At 41.9% G+C, this 20895-nt stretch overlaps 1 protein-coding gene across 1 annotated transcript in view; it reads left to right on the top strand.

The window, feature by feature from the left end:
* The window catches only part of ANKH (ANKH inorganic pyrophosphate transport regulator), a 107055-nt gene that overhangs the window by 49327 nt on the left and 36833 nt on the right, over window positions 1-20895 (top strand). Inside the window, exon 2 of the mRNA XM_059815217.1 lies at window positions 12724-12940. Within this exon, the coding sequence (XP_059671200.1) occupies window positions 12724-12940 (217 nt within the window). The remainder of the gene's footprint in view (window positions 1-12723; window positions 12941-20895) is intronic.

The following is a 20895-nucleotide window of genomic DNA, read 5'->3' as shown; positions in this document are numbered from 1 at the left end:
ATTGCATTTCAGATTAATAGGAATTTTACCTGTATTTCCATTACCATGGAAAGCCGTTTATTGTAACAGCAGCAGTTGGGCTCCCAGCAGCCATGAGATCACATAAGCAACAGTAATCAGGTTCTCCCATGGCCTTCTGCTCTTCTAGGTCAGAGAGGGTATTTTCAGCCTTGCTGGCGTAGAAATATTACTGTGCTTCCCCTTGTGAAAGATAGTGGGTTTCAAAAACAGTGCATGATTTCAAGAGAAACTTCTTAGATATCTGTGCTCCATACAGCCACCGCCTGGAAAAACCCATATGCAATAATTTCATTGTGAATTGACTTATTGACTTCATGTCATTGCATATTTTTAAAAGGAAATGTTAGCCAATCCAGTTAACACCACGTGCAACAGCCAGGAGAGGAGTTCAAGGTTCTCAAAACTTAGGCTGGGGGCGTAGAAGATTAGATTTTCTGAGAGAAGAAATTTACTTTGGAGAAAGTCTACCCATTCTCCTTTCTGTCTTCCTCCACTCTCACATCTTTACTACCCACTTCCCATTTATTTTAAACAGGTACATTAGGTCAAAACCTAGAGGCAGAATTACCGGTTTAGTGAGATGGTTGCTTTCTGCTGGTATTGGAGTATTGGAAAGTACTGTAATAACTGGAAGTGCTTCAAAGCATGTTTTGCAATAAATTCACCAGGCCTAGAGAACAGAAATCACTGTCACTATCCACAGTTTGTTTCCAGTTCAGCTAAATAACTTTAATCTCATCCTAATAAATCTGGTACAAAGAATAAGAATGGAAGGGAAAGAAAAACAGGTACAAATGAGAGGTCTTCTTACTGATGTTATGGACTTTGTTTACAAGGGGTGTTTCCAGCAGCGGAAACACCAAGTTTGTATTTAGGCTGGTAATCTAGGTGCCCTCTATTTGTCACTTCTAAGCAATTAAGACATGAGGTAATCTGGCAGCTCTACACTTCCAGTCGCAGGCACTCACACCTAACAAACCCTGCTTTGTGAAGCCCAAACTGTGCTTTGCCTAGCCAGCAGCATGCTGGAGGGAACAGCTGCTCAATGACGGACCTTAACCAGCCATGCACCCTGCTCCTGACACAACAGCTGATGAAAATCACAGACCTCAAATATGTTCTGCTCAGCTGAAGTTGAGCAAAGCCCTAGGACATAAGTAACAAGTCTGTGCTGGGCCACATGGGGAGGTAAATGCTTTAAGAGTAAGCTAATGGACGGCAGATAATTGCGTAGTGCACTAAGTACGCATAAAGGTAGGGCTGTACTACACGTTCAGGGACAGCTGGGCAAGCTCCCGCTTCTCAAGTCGGGCACAGAAGCCTTATTTGATGGTTATGTGTATTTTTTTGTAATCATAGTAGCTTTGACATGTACTTTATAGATTGTTCCTTTTTTTTTTTGACATAGTGCAGTACTGAGGAGGATGAAAGACCAAACTGCAGTTATTTGCATTTCTTCTTCCTAAGCCCAGCCATATGACAAGTCAAGAATTTTGTGCGTTTGCTCAGCAGGGTCCTTACCTCTTCTGTCTGCAGTGAGAGAAAGAGAACATTTACCTAAGCTGAATGAACATAACCTTCAGACGCTTGCTTCAGTTTGCTTTAGCCTTTCGTCATGTACAAGTAAGGTTCATTAAATGGCAGAGACTTGGTCACTTTACAGATTTTGCCTAGCAGACATATGTGATGACACTTCCAGGGAGCTCTGAATGACTATGGGAGCTCCACTGACAACAGAGGTGTTGCAAGCTACGCTTAGTTTGGTCTGCTGCTGGCTACTGATGAATTTGAACTATAATAGGGGAGGGAGAGAGGGAGCAAGGGGCAGACACCAAAAGGTAGTCCCCCCTAATTCTGACGTCTTCAACTTCTGAGTAACTAACTTGTGCTTCAGTCATATCTGAAAGTGATTTACAGAAGAAGTCTATTTTTGCACGATGAGTGTCTTCCCTTACAGCCCCGTTATCCAAAACTGTTTTGCTCCCATCCTGCACATTGTTACTGAGGCTGAACTTCACCACCTTCTACAATTAAAACAGCCTGGACATCTACCACTGAACTAAGTGTCTCAAGGGTTTATTTCCCAAAGGGATCAGCTGCTGATTTAACAGAAGGTTCCCCTCACAGGACATCCATCTTGGGAGGCTTCCACTTCTTTGTTACACCACACCCCAAAACACCTGTTTGCATGGCCATATTCCAATGAATTTAACCCACCGCTCCCAGCTGACTACCAGTTCTGACTGTGGCAAAATCAGTAACTCTAAAGAATAGCAGCAGTAGGGTAATCTCTAGAGCAGTGGTGGGATAGTATGTGTGATGATGCTAAAATATTTTGCTGCAGTATTGACAGCCTCGAATTTGATTGTTGGCTCTCGCAGAGTTTGCTGGGTATAATTATTACATCCCTTAAATTCCACATGGAAAGAGAATTGAGAGGAAATGCCAATTACTAGTCTTCCAAGTAGGAGGACATGGGATCTTAATCACTAGCAAAGAGTGGGAAGTGTACAGAAGAGAGCTGAAGCAATAAAAGCGAATTTTACAGATCTGGCCTCTAGGGTGCCAAGATAGGAGAATAAACCACCTGACAATTCATGAGAGAAAGAAGTCTTTGTAGGGTACAGCATCTTCAGTCCATGGCAGGAGAAATGCTTTCCCGTTTGCTTGGAGCTAGTGATACAGGTAGTGTTCCCTTGTCTCCTGGTACCTTAAGGACTTGAACCTACTCAGTCTCTGTTGTGTGGTGTTTGACCTTCACTGCTCTAAGCTTAAGCCCAGGAGCATGCTCAGCACAGCTGAAATATAGACAAGATTTCTGTTAAGAAATTTTCACCAAATCCTGCATGCGTTAAGGTTTTTTTAATGTGAAAAGTTTAAGGAAAATGGTTAAAAATCTACAAAGCCAGGAACAAACCTCATTAATTTTCCTTATTCTTGCAATTGGCAGAAGTATTTTTGCAGATATGTTAAAATATTTGCTTGGATTTTTTTTTATTCCAGTTTGGGTCTTTGCCTAGACTGATTATTTTTTTTAAAGGGGAAAAAATGGACTTGCACTAGATACAGGATCTTGTAATTGGGAGTGTCAGGTAACCTTATGTGAAAAAATACCTCCTAAGAGAACTACTTATAATATGCAAAACAATGAGAAAGCAAAAGCCTAGCTTCATATGTAATGCAGGAACTTAGAAATACAAAAGAAACAAATACAACATTAAATTACTGAAAAATACTGTTCTACTGTATGGTAAGTTGTACCTATGAAAAAGCCAATAACAGCAGGACAGGAAGGGTGAAAATTGGAAGGCAAGTGGAGCTAAATAATTTCTTGCCATGAGGTGAAAATGTAGGTGAGTTATTGTCAAGGACAAAATCTCTTGCTATGAGGTGAAAATATGGGTGAGTTATTGTCAAGGACAAGATCTTTGGTGAAAGACAGCAGCGAGGAGAAGTGGTACAGAGTGACGAAGCAAAAGAGCCTTCGGGAAAGGAAGGGGAAATGTGGGAAATGGAAATTGGGGCCAATGCTAGGAGTGTGGCGTTTGCTGGCAGGAGCATGTGTTTTAATGTGTAAGGGAGATGGCCGTGGATCTTCAGATGCCAGTTCTGCTTACGTGTTAAGGTTCAGAGTGAGGGTGGCCTCTCAGGGTAGCTGCTCAGGGAAGGTGTGGGGTCTCTTCCACAACATCTCCCAGATGTTCAGCCCGGGGCAGCGCCCTAAGCTGGCACCCAGGGGCCCCTTCCAACCCAAACCTGTCTGTGCGCTTTGGAGCCTAGTGAGAAGGTGTGATCGTGGAGAAAGTGGCAATCTCCATTTCAGGAGGAGAGAGACGCGAGGAATATTTCAGCAGAGACCGAGTTAATGCTAACAAAAAGGCAGTATGCCAGAGTTGCGAGAGACTAACCTGTGTAGTCTGGGGACCCGTGTAGATTAAATTTGCTGTGTGCATACAAACAAGTCTTATAACAGTCCTTGCAGAGATTTAATTTATAAACATGAGAAAATGTGATTTTATGAAATACACAACTGATAGTAAATCAGCTTACTTTTTACTTTGGGGGTATAATGTGAGGAAGAGAACAGAGCCTGTTTCTGTGAGAAACTAAAAGCAAAGGAAGGAGCACTGCTGCAGATACTGTATCACTTGTGATTAAGGAAAATATTCTTTGTGCGTAGATACATGTGATATGCATTTGTATCGTCCCCAGTGTTTTCTAGCACTTAAAAGTAATCAAAATGGAATTTGGTGAAGAAATGATAGCTATTCCACAGGGCATTTTGAAGAGACAGGGAGCCGACCTTCTCCTAGTTTTATGTGTCTCAATTTATGGCTCAATTTTATTTGTCTGTATTCGTAGACTTAGAAACAGAAATAGCTTTTGAAAGAAAATGAGTCTCTGGCCTCCACGTGAAGAAGATCTGAAGACAAATAACCTCATCCTGGAGTTAGCCTTACTTCTGTAACATAGTCACAAATGCTTCTCAGCTTTGTGGATGAGCTCCAGGGAAACCTGAATGAAAAGCTCATACACTGTTTGAGAGCAAAGCATTCCCTTGCGAGTTTCACCTTAAATACATTTTGGACAATTGATTAGCATCAGCCAGAGGATACCAGGGAAGTCATAATGCTGGGCAATATCTCAGACATGTTGGTTTTGCTTCTGTCCTGTGCTCCAACAAGCACTGCTTGCCTAAAAAAGTCTAGGAAAAGTTAACAGTTATGGTCTCACCTCAGGGGATGGGTTTCTCCACAGCTGTCAGTGGACATGGTAGTGGTTTAGGTCTCCTTTGTACAGGTGTCAGCCATCCCCATGCAATAGACACTACCTGGGGAATATGTACTGAAGGGCTTCCCACTGGCATGGCTCGTAGTTCTCTTGGCTTCGGAATCGGTGTTCTCCACGTCCTGCGGGGAGGCAACCATCTGTAGCAACTGGTTCACCCCTCCAAGATTGTTCCCTGTTGTAAATATTCTGGCACTTTGTCAAAAGTAGTTTTAAATGAGGCATGTTTTGCTTTCACTGAGTCTGGTTTCTTTCCTGTGGTCCTGCGCCATTATCTTCTGCAGTCTCCCGTGGTTTTTGTATTATTCTCTGCCTTGTTTTGCTGGTTATTGTTCATGAATCTACACACAGGCAGTAGGTGCCCTAGGGTAGCGTGCCGTAGCTACTCTTCCAGCTTCCCGACACATCCTCCTCTGCATTAGTTCTTGCAATGGGAAGGACTTCCCATTTTCACTGACTTCACTGTTGCCACTGCTGCCCTAGTTATTCTTAGACCTGCCTGTTAAAAAGTGCTGTTCCCTGATGTATCCCAGGTCAAGTGAAAGCTGTGAGTGCTCGAGAATTATGTTATTTTGGATTTAGAGTCTTTATTTAAACTTCACAGAATCACAGAATCACAGAATCACAGAATCACTAAGGTTGGAAAAGACCTGTAAGATCATCAAGTCCAACCATCAACTAACACCACCATGCCCATCAAGCCACGTCCCACAATCCCACATCCACACGTTCCTTGAACACCTCCAGGGAGGGTGACTCCACCACCTCCCTGGGCAGTTCATTCCAGTGTTTCACCACTCTCTCAGTAAAGAAATTTTTCCTAATATCCAGCCTAAACCTCTCCTGGCGCAACTTGAGGCCATTTCCTCTTGTCCTGTCACTCGTCACTTGGGAGAAGAGGCCAACACGCACCTCTCTGCAACCTTCTTTCAGGTAATTGTACAGAGCGATGAGGTCTCGCCTCAGCCTCCTCTTCTCCAGACTGAACAACTTCTCCCAGGATACACTTTCACACAGCCTTGACATTGTATAGTGAGTGGATGGTGTCAACGAGTGAAACAGAGAGCCTGGTCATGATCACAGAGTAGCAGGCATTTCAGATAAGAGTAGGAATCATGCAAAAGTGTTCATTGCTGCTCAGGAGGGTGAATGGGGAAAAAATTGTTACTGATTGCATTTTAGTCTTCATGGCTTGGTTTTTGTTTCACAGGGTATATGGGCTTTCTTCTAGCCCATGTTCTCCTTACTTAAGCAGACAGAGTAAATTTGATTGAAATTTTGGTACAGTAACATTTTTTTTTAAGATAAAGTTGTGTCATCTGCCCTGCATTTCCAGTTTCTTTTGAATTAGGAAGCAGCAAGAGACAGAAGAACTTCAGCTTTCTTTTTCAGGGCAGTCCTAATGCTCTTCAGAGGATACCATGGAGGTGTCTAGGTGTCCTTCTCTCGGGATAGGTATTTCTTCTTTCTTCAGGCTGGAGGGGTCAGGGAAGCTGTCTCTTATTGGGGACTGGGATTATTTCAGTGGGTTGAACTGATGTCAGCACTTGCAGCGCTGTGGACAGGGGTGACTAGCTCTTCTCTTAGGGCCAGCTTTAATCAGGGAGTAGGGGAAAGTCAAGTATTTTAATAGTGGGCTAATAGGAATTGACCTCAGATGGTATTTCAGTCATCTGATACATGTTCCACAACAGATGCTGACCCAAAATTAGAGATACTGAATTAGGGTAAAAGCATTGCAAAATAAAACAAAACAAAACAAAAACCCAAACAAAAAAAAAGAGCCCAAAACAATGAACACCCCTCAGTCATCATTTTCAAGCTACAAGGTCAGACTCCCTCTACCCTTCAGGGCTATCTCTTCATACACTGTGTTTGGGCAATCTTCTTGAGCCAGAATAAATGTGTGCATGCCATTTTTACCCCTTTTTCTCCTACTTCTATGTCTACGTCCATGGAAGTCTTGCACAGAGCACTAGCTATTTAACTCAAATTGCCTACCAGTGGCTCCTGCATTTACGAGTAAACCCAGCCAGAAGCAGAGATGCACATGGGATAACACTCAGGTAGCACCGACACAGTGGTCTGATTATGCCATGCTTGTAGAGCGTTGGATCTGTCAGGTGTTCTGGCAGTGCAGCTGATGACAGGGGGAGGCAGAAAAGCCAGAACCAGCTGGTACATTTGATACTGAAGATTTCAATGTGACAGGATTTAGTAAATGAAAACTCAGCCAATAATCATCAGGAGTGAGATTATTTGACACACGAGAAAGACTGTCCCCTACGTCAGCTTGCGCTTTAACTGAATACTTGGACGCTCTGCCATTTTCTTAGGGAATGGCAGGTAGGAAGAAAGATGTAGGGGGAGGGGGAACATCTTACAAATGTTCACTGAACCGAACATACATTTGGCCAAGTTACTGCCAAATTGAGCAGGTTTTTGATGTCACCCTTAGGTAGATAACTAGCTGGAACAGACTTGAAAACAGATCAGGGAGAATCCCATCTTCAAACTGAAGAAGCCATAGGAACATGCCAGCTTCCACTAGGTCACAATCTGCTTTTCCAGCATAAGCAAAATTGAGGACTGACAAGAATTACATTGCTTGGATTTTACTTGCTCATATTTGAAACACATGCACTGGTCAAGTATTGACTGCATAGTAAATAGTTAACTTCAAACAAAGTAGAAAACGTGCCCTTCTAGTTAGATACAGACTATTGAAATTCTATGCAGTATGTAGGTAATAAAATATTTTTAAAAGCAGAAGAAAACATATACAATAGACGTAGCTTTCTGAGTGGATTTTTTTATGCTTGTATACAAAATAAAACTTCAATCATCCAGCAGTCTCTGGGAGGGGAGAATCGTGTGAGAAGTGGTCAAACTCTATAGAACCAGCTTAAGAGACAGACTTTGAATTTTTGGCAACAGAGGTGTGTAGCTGTAGATTGGAACCAAACCTTTTCTGCCAACATTAGTGAATAATGCTGAAAGCTCATGCAAAATAGGACAAGCCAGACCCTTGACATTTTTCTCACAATTGTTGCTTTTTATATCACTGCTTTTGCATGCAAAAGTTTGTTGGATTCATCCATTATGCATGTCCTAGAAATTTCATAGAGGTCTCATATGTTCCTTCTAAGAGGAAAAAGCCAGCTGCAGTACCGAATTGTAAAGATGTGGTTACTGGCTTGAAATGTCATTAAGTGTATTATTTGGTGTTCCGCTGACTTGAATCTTTTGGATGGGAATTTAAAAATGCTAGTCCTCTCTGATTTTAGTGAACATTAGAGATAGCACGCAATTATTCATAAAAAAAGGCTCAAGGGATTGTTACCAGGTCCTATAGTAAAGATTTCACCTTTCCAGTGATAACATAATATGTTATACAAGACATTGCGTAGAAGTAACTGTAGCTCTTGGTGCCTGCCTTTTTGAGAAGTGTTTTGGGAATATGACTTACTTCAACTAACCTGTTCATGTACCTGCCAGATCATGCTCAGCCTGGAAGTATTACATGCTTTTTTCTGTTATTTCTAAAAGAAGGGTCAGCAATGTCAGTGGCTTTGTTTTAATCACATTTGATGAACAGCAATTTATTGTGACATTTTCACCTACTACTGTATTAGGTTAGCTGTTCATTAAAAACTCAGGAGAAGGTGCCATCACCAATAGTTTTTCTTTCAGCATCTGGATTTTCTAGTTCTCCCTTGAAGTTTGGTGTGAATAAGTCAGCTGAAAGTAGAATGAAATCTGAAATATTTATGATCAAGCTAACTTCTCATATTAAGTATTGTCATCATCATCATCATCATTATGATTATTATTATTAATATTACTACCTAGTTCCATGTGATTTCATTGACAAGCTACACAAATCTTTGTAGAGATACGCTCTGTTGCGTGTGAAACAAACGTGGAATACAGATGCTACTGATGAAGTTTTGTTACTGATTTTTATTCACACCAAAAAGTGTACAAAACAGAGTCAGCTAAAAAAATGGAGACCTTGCCCTGGTTTATATTTTTCTTCCTTTATGAGAGATTTAATTGGAAATCTAACAGTAAATTAGACTGGAAGATTACCAACTGCATGGCTGGCATACTATGAAAGATCAAGTGCCTGTGTCTTTCGTATTGCACGCCAAAGCAGCTTTATCAAGTGTCTATCTGGGATTTCTTGTGGATTTAAGGATATCAAATACGACATCAGCAGGTTTAGCAGCAAAAATATTCTAAGGTACATGGGGTAGAAAAGCTACACAAGTTCTCGTATAGTGTTTGGAAGTTGAGAATGAAGAATCTTTGCATTGTCATCTTAAAGTGAAAAAGGAAAAAGAAAGCTGCAGAAGCTAAACAGTCTGTACACAGCGCTATTGACTGTTCATTTCCTAAGGATCTTTCCAAAGAAGCATTTAGGAGGATTGCCTAGAGGCTAGCCTCTAGACTATTTCATTATGTCAGCCAACCATTCCACAGGAATATAAATTAATGGCAACATACCTTTTACAAAAGTCCCTTTTGGATTTTGCCAGTTTACCTTACCTGGTACACAGTGTGCCTCTGAGGAAAATCACTCAGAAGTATCTACTTGGCTGTCATTTGGTCATACAAAAGAGATCAGACTTCAGCCTGTAAAACCAGAGAAGGAGGGAAAGAGGAGTGCTCACATCTTAATGTCTGTCTTACTTAGGTGAAAAACATAGTTACACTGGGGCCGAAGTCACACGGAACTAGTTTCACTGGCTTGAGTTGAGGACTGTGCTTGGCAAAGATTTGTCTCTCTGCAGAGGGATCATAGTGCTGTGCCTCTTGACAGAATGTGATTTCTTAAAGCCACGTTCATCCCAGGGACCTTGTCAGCAGTGGATTGCCATCCTCCACAGACTCTGGTATTCAGTAGTTGTCCAAACCAGGAAGGAAGCACTTGTGCTTGTGAAACTGTGCTGGAAATAATTTAGCTGTTTACATGTGACGAGAAGCTTTTAAACCAGACTACCTGAAATTGGTTAGCTCTTTCTCTTTAAATTGAAGCTGCCAGAAGTATATCACTGTTGACAAAAGAAAAGAGGGGGAAAAAGCCATCCTCAGGGAATCCTCTACATGGCATAATCCAAGGCTATTTTCCTATTACTGGCAACAGAACAGGGAGATTCAGCATCTTTAGGAAGTTTAAATGAAAAGATTATAACTCTGCATACACCTTCATGTTGATTACAACATCATCATAAGCATCATCAAAACAGACAGCTAAACTTGACTATTCATTTCAGAGGCCACAGTCTTTCCCACAAGTTTTTTGAGTACAGTTTTATGCACCCACTAGTGGTTTTGGCATCTGCACGCTAAATATAATTTGAACTCTTATCGATGCAGCACGGGTTCATGAAGGGCAGGTCCTGCTTGACCAACCTGATCTCCTTCTATGACCAGGTGACCCGCCTAGTGGGTGAGGGAAAGGTTGTCCATGTTGTCCACCTGGACTTTAGTAAAGCCTTCGACACTGTTCCCCACAGTATTCTCCTGGAGAAGCTGGCGACTCGTGGCTCAGACAGCTGCACTCTTCACTGGGTAAAAAACTGGCTGGACGGCCGAGCCCAGAGAGTTGTGGTGAATGGAGCGAAATCCAGTTGACGGCCGGTCACAAGTGGAGTCCCCCAGGGCTTAGTTTTGGGGCCAGACTTGTTTAATATATTTATCGATGATCTGGATGAAGGGATTGAGTACACCCTCAGCAAGTTTGCAGATGACACCAAGTTGGGCGGGTGTGTTGATCTGCTCGAGGGTAGGAAGGCTCTGCAGAGGGATCTGGACAGGCTGCATCGATGGGCCCAGGCCAATTGTATGAGGTTCAACAAGGCCAAGTGCCGGGTCCTGCACTTGGGTCACAACAACCCCATGCAACGCTACAGGCCTGGGGACAAGTGGCTGGAAAGCTGCCCCGCAGATAAGGACCTGGGGGTGTTGGTCGACAGCTGGCTGAAGATGAGCCAGCAGTGTGCCCAGGTGGCCAAGAAGGCCAACGGCATCCTGGCCTGTATCAGAAATAGTGTGGCCAGCAGGAGTAGGGAGGTGATCATGCCTCTGTACTCGGCACTGGTGAGGCCACACCTCGAATACTGTGTTCAGTTTTGGGCCCCTCACTACAAGAAGGACATTGAGGTGCTGGAGCGTGTCCAGAGAAGGGCGACAAAGCTGGTGAGGGGTCTGGAGCACAAGTCTTATGAGGAGCGGCTGAGGGAACTGGGGTTGTTCAGTCTGGAGAAGAGGAGGCTGAGGGGAGACCTTATCACTCTCTTCAATTACCTGAAAGGGGGTTGCAGAGAGGTGGGTGTTGGCCTCTTCTCCCAAGTGACGAGTGACAGGACTAGAGAAAATGCCCTCAAGTTGTGCCAGGGGAGGTTCAGGCTGGATATTCGGAAAAATTTCTTTACTGAGAGAGTGGTGAGACACTGGAATAAGCTGCCCAGGGAAGTGGTGGAGTCACCATCCCTGGAGGTGTTCAAGGAACGTGCGGACGAGGTATTGTGGGACATGGTTTAATGGGCATGGTGGTGTTGGGTTGATGGTTGGACTTGATGATCTTACAGGTCTTTTCCAACCTTAGTGATTCTGTGTGATTCTGTGTGAATAGATGCGATTTCTTTTGGAGTCAATGGAAGTTGCTTGCTTACATGGTCTTTGGAAGGGGAAAAAAAGAAGTCAAAAGACTGCAACAAAAAGGCTATGCTTACATTTGAAATGGAAGGACTCACCACGATTACCTGACGATACTCCACGTGGTTTGTTCATTCAGAAAAAGCTGTATTAGAACTGATGTGTAAGTGGATAGACTGAGATTTGGAGGATGGGTTGGCAAGATGTTCCTGATTGGCTTCATTGCCATGGCCCTGTCAGCACACATCGGCTGTAACCCATAGGAACTAAATACTTGTGAAAACAAGTTGTATTTCATCCTTCATGCTTTTTGAATCTAATCTGGTTTTAACAGTTTGTTGGGTGTACCAGATGATTGATGCTGTCACACTGCAGATAAAATGTATCATTCTGTCATTTTTATTCGATATTTTAGAAGCATTTTGGTGCAAGCTGGAATCTGAAGCAATGTTACACTTTTTTTCTGTGGTTCACCTTAGTTATAAAAATAATCCATCTAATTCTCAGTGATTCATTGGCAGACATTTCCTAAATACAGACCTAGAATGACTTAGTAGGTTAGTTGAACCTGAATATGTCTTGAAATACATATGCTGTATTTCTTTTTAAATATGTTACAAGGACATATAAATGAACATAGGATCAGAACCTTGTGAAATACATGAAAGGAGAACAGTTATGTTTAGTTACGTGCATATTTGGCCTATTTTCTTAATAAACATCATAGGATAATATCAGCTATTGACAACAATTACATGGGATGTAGTGAAAAGCTCATTACACAGAAAAAAAGTTTGAGCTCTTGAAATTTCAGCATATAATATTGTCAGAGGTTTTACCTGTAAAGATGGCCTGCAAGGACTGTGCTTTGTTCAATTCAGGGCTGAGGCCTCAAAGCAGCATTTAAATGGTCTCGTATCATCCATGAGTATTAGCGGGTCATAAAATTACTCTAAAAAGGAAAGAGACTGACTTCTGGTATATCAGGAGTTCCATTATACACTTTAGAAATAGATATTTACCTTATTTTGAAGTCTACTTGACTTGAATTTACTGTCCATATGAAATTATGAAGTTGCCTGTGTCACAAGTCACAAGTTACTGCTGTTGAACCTGGAGAAATAAGGTCCAACTCAGGGTGAAAACAATGAGAGCTGAACTTGCTTGTTCCTTCAGAAACAGGCTGCAGAAGATTGGTTTTGGCACACTTCCACATGTGCTACATTATTTGCTCTTTCTGTGTTTCAACAGGCCTTGAATAGGGGCATCGCTGCTGTCAAGGAAGATGCTGTGGAAATGCTGGCCAGCTATGGACTGGCATACTCTCTGATGAAGTTCTTCACGGGTCCGATGAGTGACTTCAAAAATGTAGGTCTGGTGTTTGTGAACAGCAAGCGAGACAGGACCAAAGCAGTTTTGTGCATGGTTGTGGCTGGCGCTGTAGCTGCTGTATTTCATACCTTAATAGGTAAGGTCACTTCATGTCCAATTAATATGTCTTTTAATTTGCTCTCCTTGCCTGTCCTTCAAACTGATTAATCTGTAGGCTCAAGATTTCATTTATAAGAAGTGCAACAGGAGATGCAAAAGAGACTAAATCTCTTGGGCTGGTGTCATGCCCATCCATGCAATTTTTATTACTTTTTAAACAGGTTGTTAATGGCAGATTCCACCCCCAGGGCTCTCCTGCCTGGCAGCAAAATACGCTGCTGCTCTCTTTCAGTCAGGTGTGTGAGCAAAACTTCGGCAAGGCTGGCAGGTTGCATGAAGCTGATAGCTCAGTCTTACTGTTAGGTAGTGATGATCAACTAGCAGTATGTGCCCGAATGGGTTTAGCAGGACTTCAGCATGTACTTGGTAGGGCTGTGTGTCAGAAGTTGGTGGCATTGTCAGTGTACTTCCTCTGTACCTATCCCTTTGCTACTTATCTCACAGTACAAAAGTCTAAGCAAGTAGGTGTCAGCATCCTCATTAAAATATCAGCTATTACTCTCTACTAGTGCTAGTCATCATCCACTTCTGTTGAATAATTAATCTGTAAGAGAAGAAGTAGTTACTAAGAGCACTTTATTGCCAAACTGAGACCAACTCCCTGAGTGTACTCTGAAACAAAGAAAATACACAAGCAGATATGAACTGAACATAAAAAGTAACGATTTGCCAGTTTCTGAGAGCCTGCAGAAATGGGATATCAACCCAAGCATCAGTCACAGCAATAAAAAGCCATGTGACCTGGAAGACTTTAACTTCATCCTCTCCAAGAACTGCACCAGATTCTTTGCACCTTCTGGCTCATTCTACAGAGCCGAAATGTCTGGACCACAGCAGCAAGGAACAGGAGATGCTGGAGGAAGAAGCAGAGAGTGCATTGCATTGAACAGGTAAAATCCTAAAAGCTGGGAGCTCTAAGGGATGGGAGGAGGGAGGTAATGCAACAGCCTATGGAGGCATGTGTTGGTTGACAGGCAGTAGGGTTGAGTTGGATGACTAGCATTAGGGGGTCATTCCATCACAGAAAGATGGGAAATGCGAGTGTGATGGCAATATCCAGAATTGCTGTGAAATTACAGAGTGGCCCGCAAGTGAGGCACCATTCATTATCAGGCTGTTAGTATCCCAAGAGCAGCATGTGCTGCTGGTCAACATATAGAATAGAAATAGAAATAGAAATAGAAATAGAAATAGAAATAGAAATAGAAATAGAATAGAATAGAATAGAATAGAATAGAATAGAGTAGAATAGAATAGAATAGAATAGAATAGAACAGAATAGAATAGAATAGAATAGAATAAGACTATTTCAGTTCAGGTACAAGATCCATCTGGTAAATACAAATGCCCCCTGCTCTTATCCTTTAACAGGCTGCCAGCTATATTCACCAGCTTTATGTGCCTTCTAAGCACTCCAGTTTGTTTGACCATCATGTCTCCTTTTTCACCACTGATAACAGCAGCCTTGTGCTGTTTACCTTTACTCCATGTTACGGTCATAAATGCTTACAGTAATGGCTCACTAGCCATGGCAACTCTGTGCCGGGATAAGCTGTTGCTAATTTTATAAGCTGAATCCATGCATTCAGGTTAATTTAATTCACTGGTATTGATTGGTCACTTCCTCAATATGTTTGCAGTTGAGGCTGCTTTATTGAGACAGTATTATAAACTTTGGGCCGTTTGTATGTTTGGCTGTCATATTTCTTTGCTTCAAATGTTTCTTCAGCCCCCAGAGCTGCTCTTCTAGTTGCTCACTTGTTTTCCTGCCAGTGCTGGTCAAAGTTTTTGCCTTTGCCAGCTGGATAAAGAAATATTTTCTACTCATCCAACATTTAATTTTAAACTATGATAGATTTTAAGAAAATTTAAAGTATAACTATGAAATTTACAGGTGAAGGACATATCTGGATTTTCTATGTAGGACTTCTTATTGAAGGGAGGTGTTTGGAGCAACCATTGGAAAACATGCCAGATATAAGTTTCTTGCCTTTGCCTGGAAGTAGAGCCCTGCTGAGTTCAGAACCTCTGAAATGCCCTCTCTGCAGATATCGGGGAAAAAAGAAAACAGAAGGCTGTACTTACCATGCTTTAAAGTCCTGAATTAAAGGGCTTCACACAATCTTTCAGCTGCTTATGGTGGCAGACTGCAAAATATTTTTTAGTATTCTAACTTGTCTGTGCCTGAAAATATGCAAAGGCCACAGCAGAGACTGGCAGAGTGCCTGAGAGAATGGAGTTAGTCAGATTCTAGCACCAATTGCCTGGGTGTTGTTGCCAAGTTTATGTTCCAAGTTTCCTTTGAGCCTGTTTCAAATCCTAATTATTCTTCTCTGACCCACAGATGCACAACCTGCCTAGCAGGAGGAAGAGAAGGAGTCCAGTGACAGACAGGCAGCCTCCTAGGACCTGCAAGAACTCCCCAGCAGCTGCAAGCCTATCCCCGGCTCTCTACAGGAGACACAAATACAGGTTACTGATGCTCGGCAGATGAAAAAGAGAAACAAACAGTGCTCGGGGGGCTGAATTTCTTCCACATGCCATGTGTATGGGACTAAGGAAGATGACATGACTGTCTGCCGTGGACTGTGGAAGCCCAGGGAATCAAATAAAAAAAGAACAGGGAACAGAAAGCCCAATGAAATAAGGAGGAGTACTGAAGTGCTGAAAGTCAGAAGGAAGAAAACAAGTGGTGGTAGAAACACAGTGACCACAATGAATCACCACATTTCCAACTGTGATAGAGACTATTTGCAGTCTGCACACCTGCTCCTCACAAACAGCAGCCTCTACTTATTTAAAATACCAAAACAGACCATTTCACCCACCTGACTCATGCTTCATTGCTTCAGCACCAGCTTCCCACTACTGCTTCCCTGCCGGGACTAACACAATCCTCTGTGGGAGTGACTGGCTGAGCCAAACGACTTGAACTCACAGTAGCAAGCCTTGGGTCCCTAAGTCATCACCCCACCACATTCCCATGAATGTCCGCAAAGTCCTCACCAACAGTTCGTATCACTCCCCTGTACAGGTAGCAGTAAGAACCAAGAAACAAGTTGACCTTGACCAAAGGGATTTGAAACCAAATTCTTATCCCACTTATAATGCTGCTGCAAACCTAGGTCAGTACAGTATTCCTGGATTTACTGTTTCAGTTGTGATGTGGAAACAGAAGATAGTATGCTACCTTCCTTCCCTTGTGATATTTTGGGGTAGCTACTGCCACCAGTTAGGGTTTCCTGGTAGGAAGTTCGCTATGTAGCCAGGGTCTAAAGTGTCTCATTATTTCAGAGATTGGCTTTTGGTGGAAATACTGGGCCGTAAGAGAAGGGATTCAAGGCGCTTAGCCTGTCTGTGCATATTTTTGACATCTTACTAAATTGCCAGCTTGACAGAGGAGACAAATCATTTATATAACGTTATGCTAACATAATGCATTTCATGGTGTTGCTGGTAAGCCCTCAATTCTAATTGGGTCCTTTTAATATCAGTGTCATGAAAGACATGCACATTTTCTTCAGCAATAAAACAGCATTGTTAAGCCTTTCACTAGTTTACTGAGAAATAGTATACTGAGAAAGTTTATTTCCTTTTGCATATTAATATTACTTTACACAGCTCTGTGAGGTTCTGGAAATGACAAGGCAGAAGTTACTTTGGGCAAACATCCTCTTTGCTTAAGTAGACATCCTTAACTGGTGCCCACTACACCTGAGTAAAAACTACATGATGGATCATTTGTCATCACCAGGAAAAAAAGGTTGCAACTTCAGTGACGGGGCAAACCTATAGCAGACTGGATGGTCAAGACATGCGAGTGATTTGTTTTGTGCCAATTTATTACTGACAGGCTAGCGGGCATGGTCCACTCCCTGCACAGATTGCACAGGGGAAAACTTTAGCACTTGCTAGTAATTCCACCGATTCTTTTGAAATTCCACATGCATGGTCACTGCATGTACATGGAAGATCTGCATAAGAAGCGAGACGTAGGTATAATCCCACCAATTCCAGTGTAACACTACTGGAATTTTTTAGAGACTAGGAGTTACAGAGTGGCTCATGACAACCTGATTTAATTTTTCCAGTCAGTCTTGTTCCGACATGCCCACCGTACTGGCTCGTACTAAACATTTTGCCCTGGAAAAAGATGATAGCACAGGGACACAAATCAGAATATAATCCAGGCTTGCTTTTTTTTTTTTTCTTTCTGAAAGTTGATAAAATGTTATTAATTAAAAATGTGTCCTACTTCAGCCTCTTCAGATGGCCATTGCTAAAGCAGTAAAATGCTTCCCCAGCTGCCCCAACCCTTCTCCCACAACAGGGGCAGTTTCTTATCAGCACGGTATTCAGGACAAAGGAAGAAGGAAGAAAGCCTATGACCAAAGCGTTTCTGGATTTTAGGATAGCAGTGATTGGGTTGTAGTTAAAACAGGCTAATTTTGAGATTTATGAGATATTGGCCTACTTAAAGATATTTCGGAGACCAACGGTCATTGATAGATTTGAGAAAATCAACTAATGCAACTTTGGAAGTAGAGCTGAGCACAGAAAAATATGATTGCAGTAATCAGTCTGTATTGAGATGCTCCTAAGCTAGTTTTTTTTAAATTTATTTATTATTATGAGCAAAAAAATCACAAAGCCTAAACCACTCTGATCACCTGGGCTTTCACAAGGGGGTCACAGGCTTTTGCTTCTGCTTTAAGTCAGTCTAATTAAAGACATAAAGAAATTTAGGTACCCTGTACCATCTCCAAATGAAGATTTGCCATGCAATTTTATTTTTTTTTCAAATTGGCATTTTTCTATCTGCCCAAATCACTTAGCTGAACAAACTCCTGACCAGCACCAGTTTTGGCTATGTGAGCCATCTTTCTGACAAGCAACAGAATGGATTTTTACTTCTCAAGTCTCCAAGTTCATTTTTAAAACTGGCAGCAAAGTATGAAAATGGAATGCATCTGAAAAGAACACACCCAAAAACATTTTTAGATTATTTTTGTTCCTCCAGTAAAGCTAATATTGACGTATGTAGCTCTGTGTCTGGAAGTAAATGGTATCACTTCCTCTGAGGGTTTCTTTTTGTTTTCTTTATGATGTAAGTATAACATGCTGGGTAGAAGAGAGCTCCAAAATGACTACAGTACAGCTATTTGTTTGAGACTGCTGGCATCATTAAGAGTGTGTTCAGTTGTTTTAAGAATGCCTGAAGTTTATGTGGTAGTAATCAGCTTATTAGAGAAATTGATGTAGGGAACAGGAGATCCAATTAGGTATGCAGTTTTCAGTGTCATTTCTTAAGCTTCTGGGTCTTAAAACTCAACTGGAAAAGCCAAAAGCAAGAATTCCTGCTTAAATTCTGTAGCAAAACTAAAGCATAGACATATCAAAATAAATGAGGTTTTAGAGGATAGCAAACAGGCAGCTTGTCTTGGAGTTGGACTTCTCTGTTTTGGTTGAAATGATGCAAGGAATGGGAAGAGCCATCTGCTTTAGATTCATGTAATACTCTTCATCTCTGTTGTCTGTGTTATTAATTTTGTACCACGCTTCATAATAAGTTTGTAAGGTTGGCCAAGGTTAAGTTCTAATTGCATCAGCAATTGCTTTATTCACAGCTCAAAGACACATGCCTGTTTATTTGTCAGTAAATCTGAGCTTGATGAGTCCTTCTTTCTGAGGATGGAAACACTCATGGACATCAGCAAAAGTGATCGTGTGCTTTCACTGACATGTGGAATAGTTGACTATTTTAAAGCTAGCTTTCAAGCTTAGCCATTACGATTTTAAAATCAAAATCACATTAAAAAGTGCAGTTAGACTTTTTTTCTTGGATGGGGGAAAGAAAAAAGAATCTCAAAGCTTACAGAGCACAGTGCTAATATCCCTAGAAATCTTAAAAATGTGGTGCTGTGGGCTGTGGTGGTATAAGTCCCTTGAGAGTGCCCTGCCAATAAACTACAACCCTGTGGTGAACCATCTATTCCTAGAAGTGAGAGTAGTACAGCCTCGGACCTCTCTGATTCTGTGAATTTTTCTGTAATACTAAACTTTTAAAATAAAAATTTAAACATCTCAATGGCTTTTAGAGCCAAAAAAGTTACTTATTACTCACTTCCTAAACACTGTAGAAGTCTCATTTAAAGCAGTTGAAGCCGGGTAGATGAAGTGCATGGAGAGCATGGAGGGTGACTCCTGCAGCGTCCTGTCTTTCTAGCACTGCGCTGCTGATGGAGGCCCCTCCACAGAAGCAGGTTCCTCAGCATCTGGACTCTGATTCTGTCAGTCCCCATGTGGGGAATAAGGCTGGTGTGTTTCCTGCAGCAGTTTTTATGTTTTTGTGCAGGAGAAGTGTAAAGCAACTTCAACGGAACCTAAGAGACAGCTTGATGAATCTGATCCTCACAGGTGGCTTGCTTCACGTGCCTTCCACACGTCTTCTCCTTCATTCAAATAAGTTGATTCAGAAACATCCATGTACTGCCCTGCCATAAAAGCAGCTTTCGACAAGGACTTCCCATGCAAAAATCCATGCATAACAGAGAGTTCTCAAAATACTGACCAAAAATTGGTGTAGAGGTATTCATGCAAAAATAAAAAGAGGCTGTGCTTGATGTGTGACTGGACTGCAATAACCACGTGAACACCTGAAGAACTAAACTGGCCTCCCTGAACTGAGGAGAGTTTGGAGTCCTGGTTTAAAGTTCTTTCCCAACCCCCTTCAAAAGGAAACAAGGCTGGGAGTGCCTAGATGGCTAAGCAACTTGGGGATTACTGGGTGAACTGGAAGACTGCGAGACTAACAGTTGTAGTTCAGATGAAGGACATAGAGATAGAGACCAGCATAGGGATAGGGGGAGTTTTTAACATTTTAGCATCTTTTGGGCAGTCCTGGTTATCTGGAGTGAGGCCTGTGCCTGTTCCCAGTGCTGTCATACCACCTCCTTCTATTTTACTACCTTGTTTACACTGTCTTGTTCGGACTGAAAAAGTCTTTTCAGTCCTGTTAACCATTTAACTGCTGAATCCCTAAGCCATCACAAAACAATGATGACTTAAACCCCTCTTTAATTGCTTCCAAACACTGTTTATGAGTTATGAGAGATAATTTTAGGCTAAAAAGATTGAATTGGATGACTAGTGATAGCATTTGTCAATCCAATTGTGGGACCTGCATGTATGAGAAGGATACCTTTCCTGAAATACCCTATATGAAAGTCTGTACAATGATAATAGAGTTGTTATAAATGGAAAATCAGATAGATGTTCACATTTGAAATTATTGTCTTAGAAAAGACACAAGTGGAAGAGAACTGAGGTAAGATTCCCCAGGCACAAGTAATTCTGCCATTACTTGTGTTGGGAGGTTGACTTTACAACCTAATCATTCTTTTAACAGCTATTACAAGTGTATAGAGGAAACTAAGTAATAATATGCAGAACATAGTTTATAAAAGGTTAAAAACTATTTGGGTTATTTAACTATGTATATTGTGTAAGTCCCCAGAGTTCAGAGACTCCAGTCATAGCTAGCTCTTTGTTATTCCTGGTCATGGGGAGGACTCTGGGGTTATTAAAATAGCTGGATAACATGCATAGTAACAGAGACGCAAGCAGTTCTATAGAGAGCTGTGTGGTGAGTTCCTGCGTCTGTGCTGTCTTCAATCCAATGCGTCGGGAAGAGAGACCTGGCAAGAGACGTGTTGCCCAACACTAAAAATTCTCATCTTGGTTTGAAACAGGATGACAAAATAACATACTGGCAATCGGAAGTGGCAATCCCCTGATTTCCAGTGGTGCCCTTTTCTGACTTGCAGCTCCTGAGATGCTGGCTCTAGATCAGGAAGGAAACTAAGGCTGGTCAAGGCTGCCCAGAGACTGTACAGTGAAGGGCGCAGTGCCCTAACAGGTCCCAGCAGAGGT

This window comes from Gavia stellata, chromosome 3 (genome assembly GCF_030936135.1).
Source record: "Gavia stellata isolate bGavSte3 chromosome 3, bGavSte3.hap2, whole genome shotgun sequence".
Taxonomy (NCBI): domain Eukaryota; kingdom Metazoa; phylum Chordata; class Aves; order Gaviiformes; family Gaviidae; genus Gavia; species Gavia stellata.
This window is presented reverse-complemented; position numbering and strand designations above follow the sequence as displayed.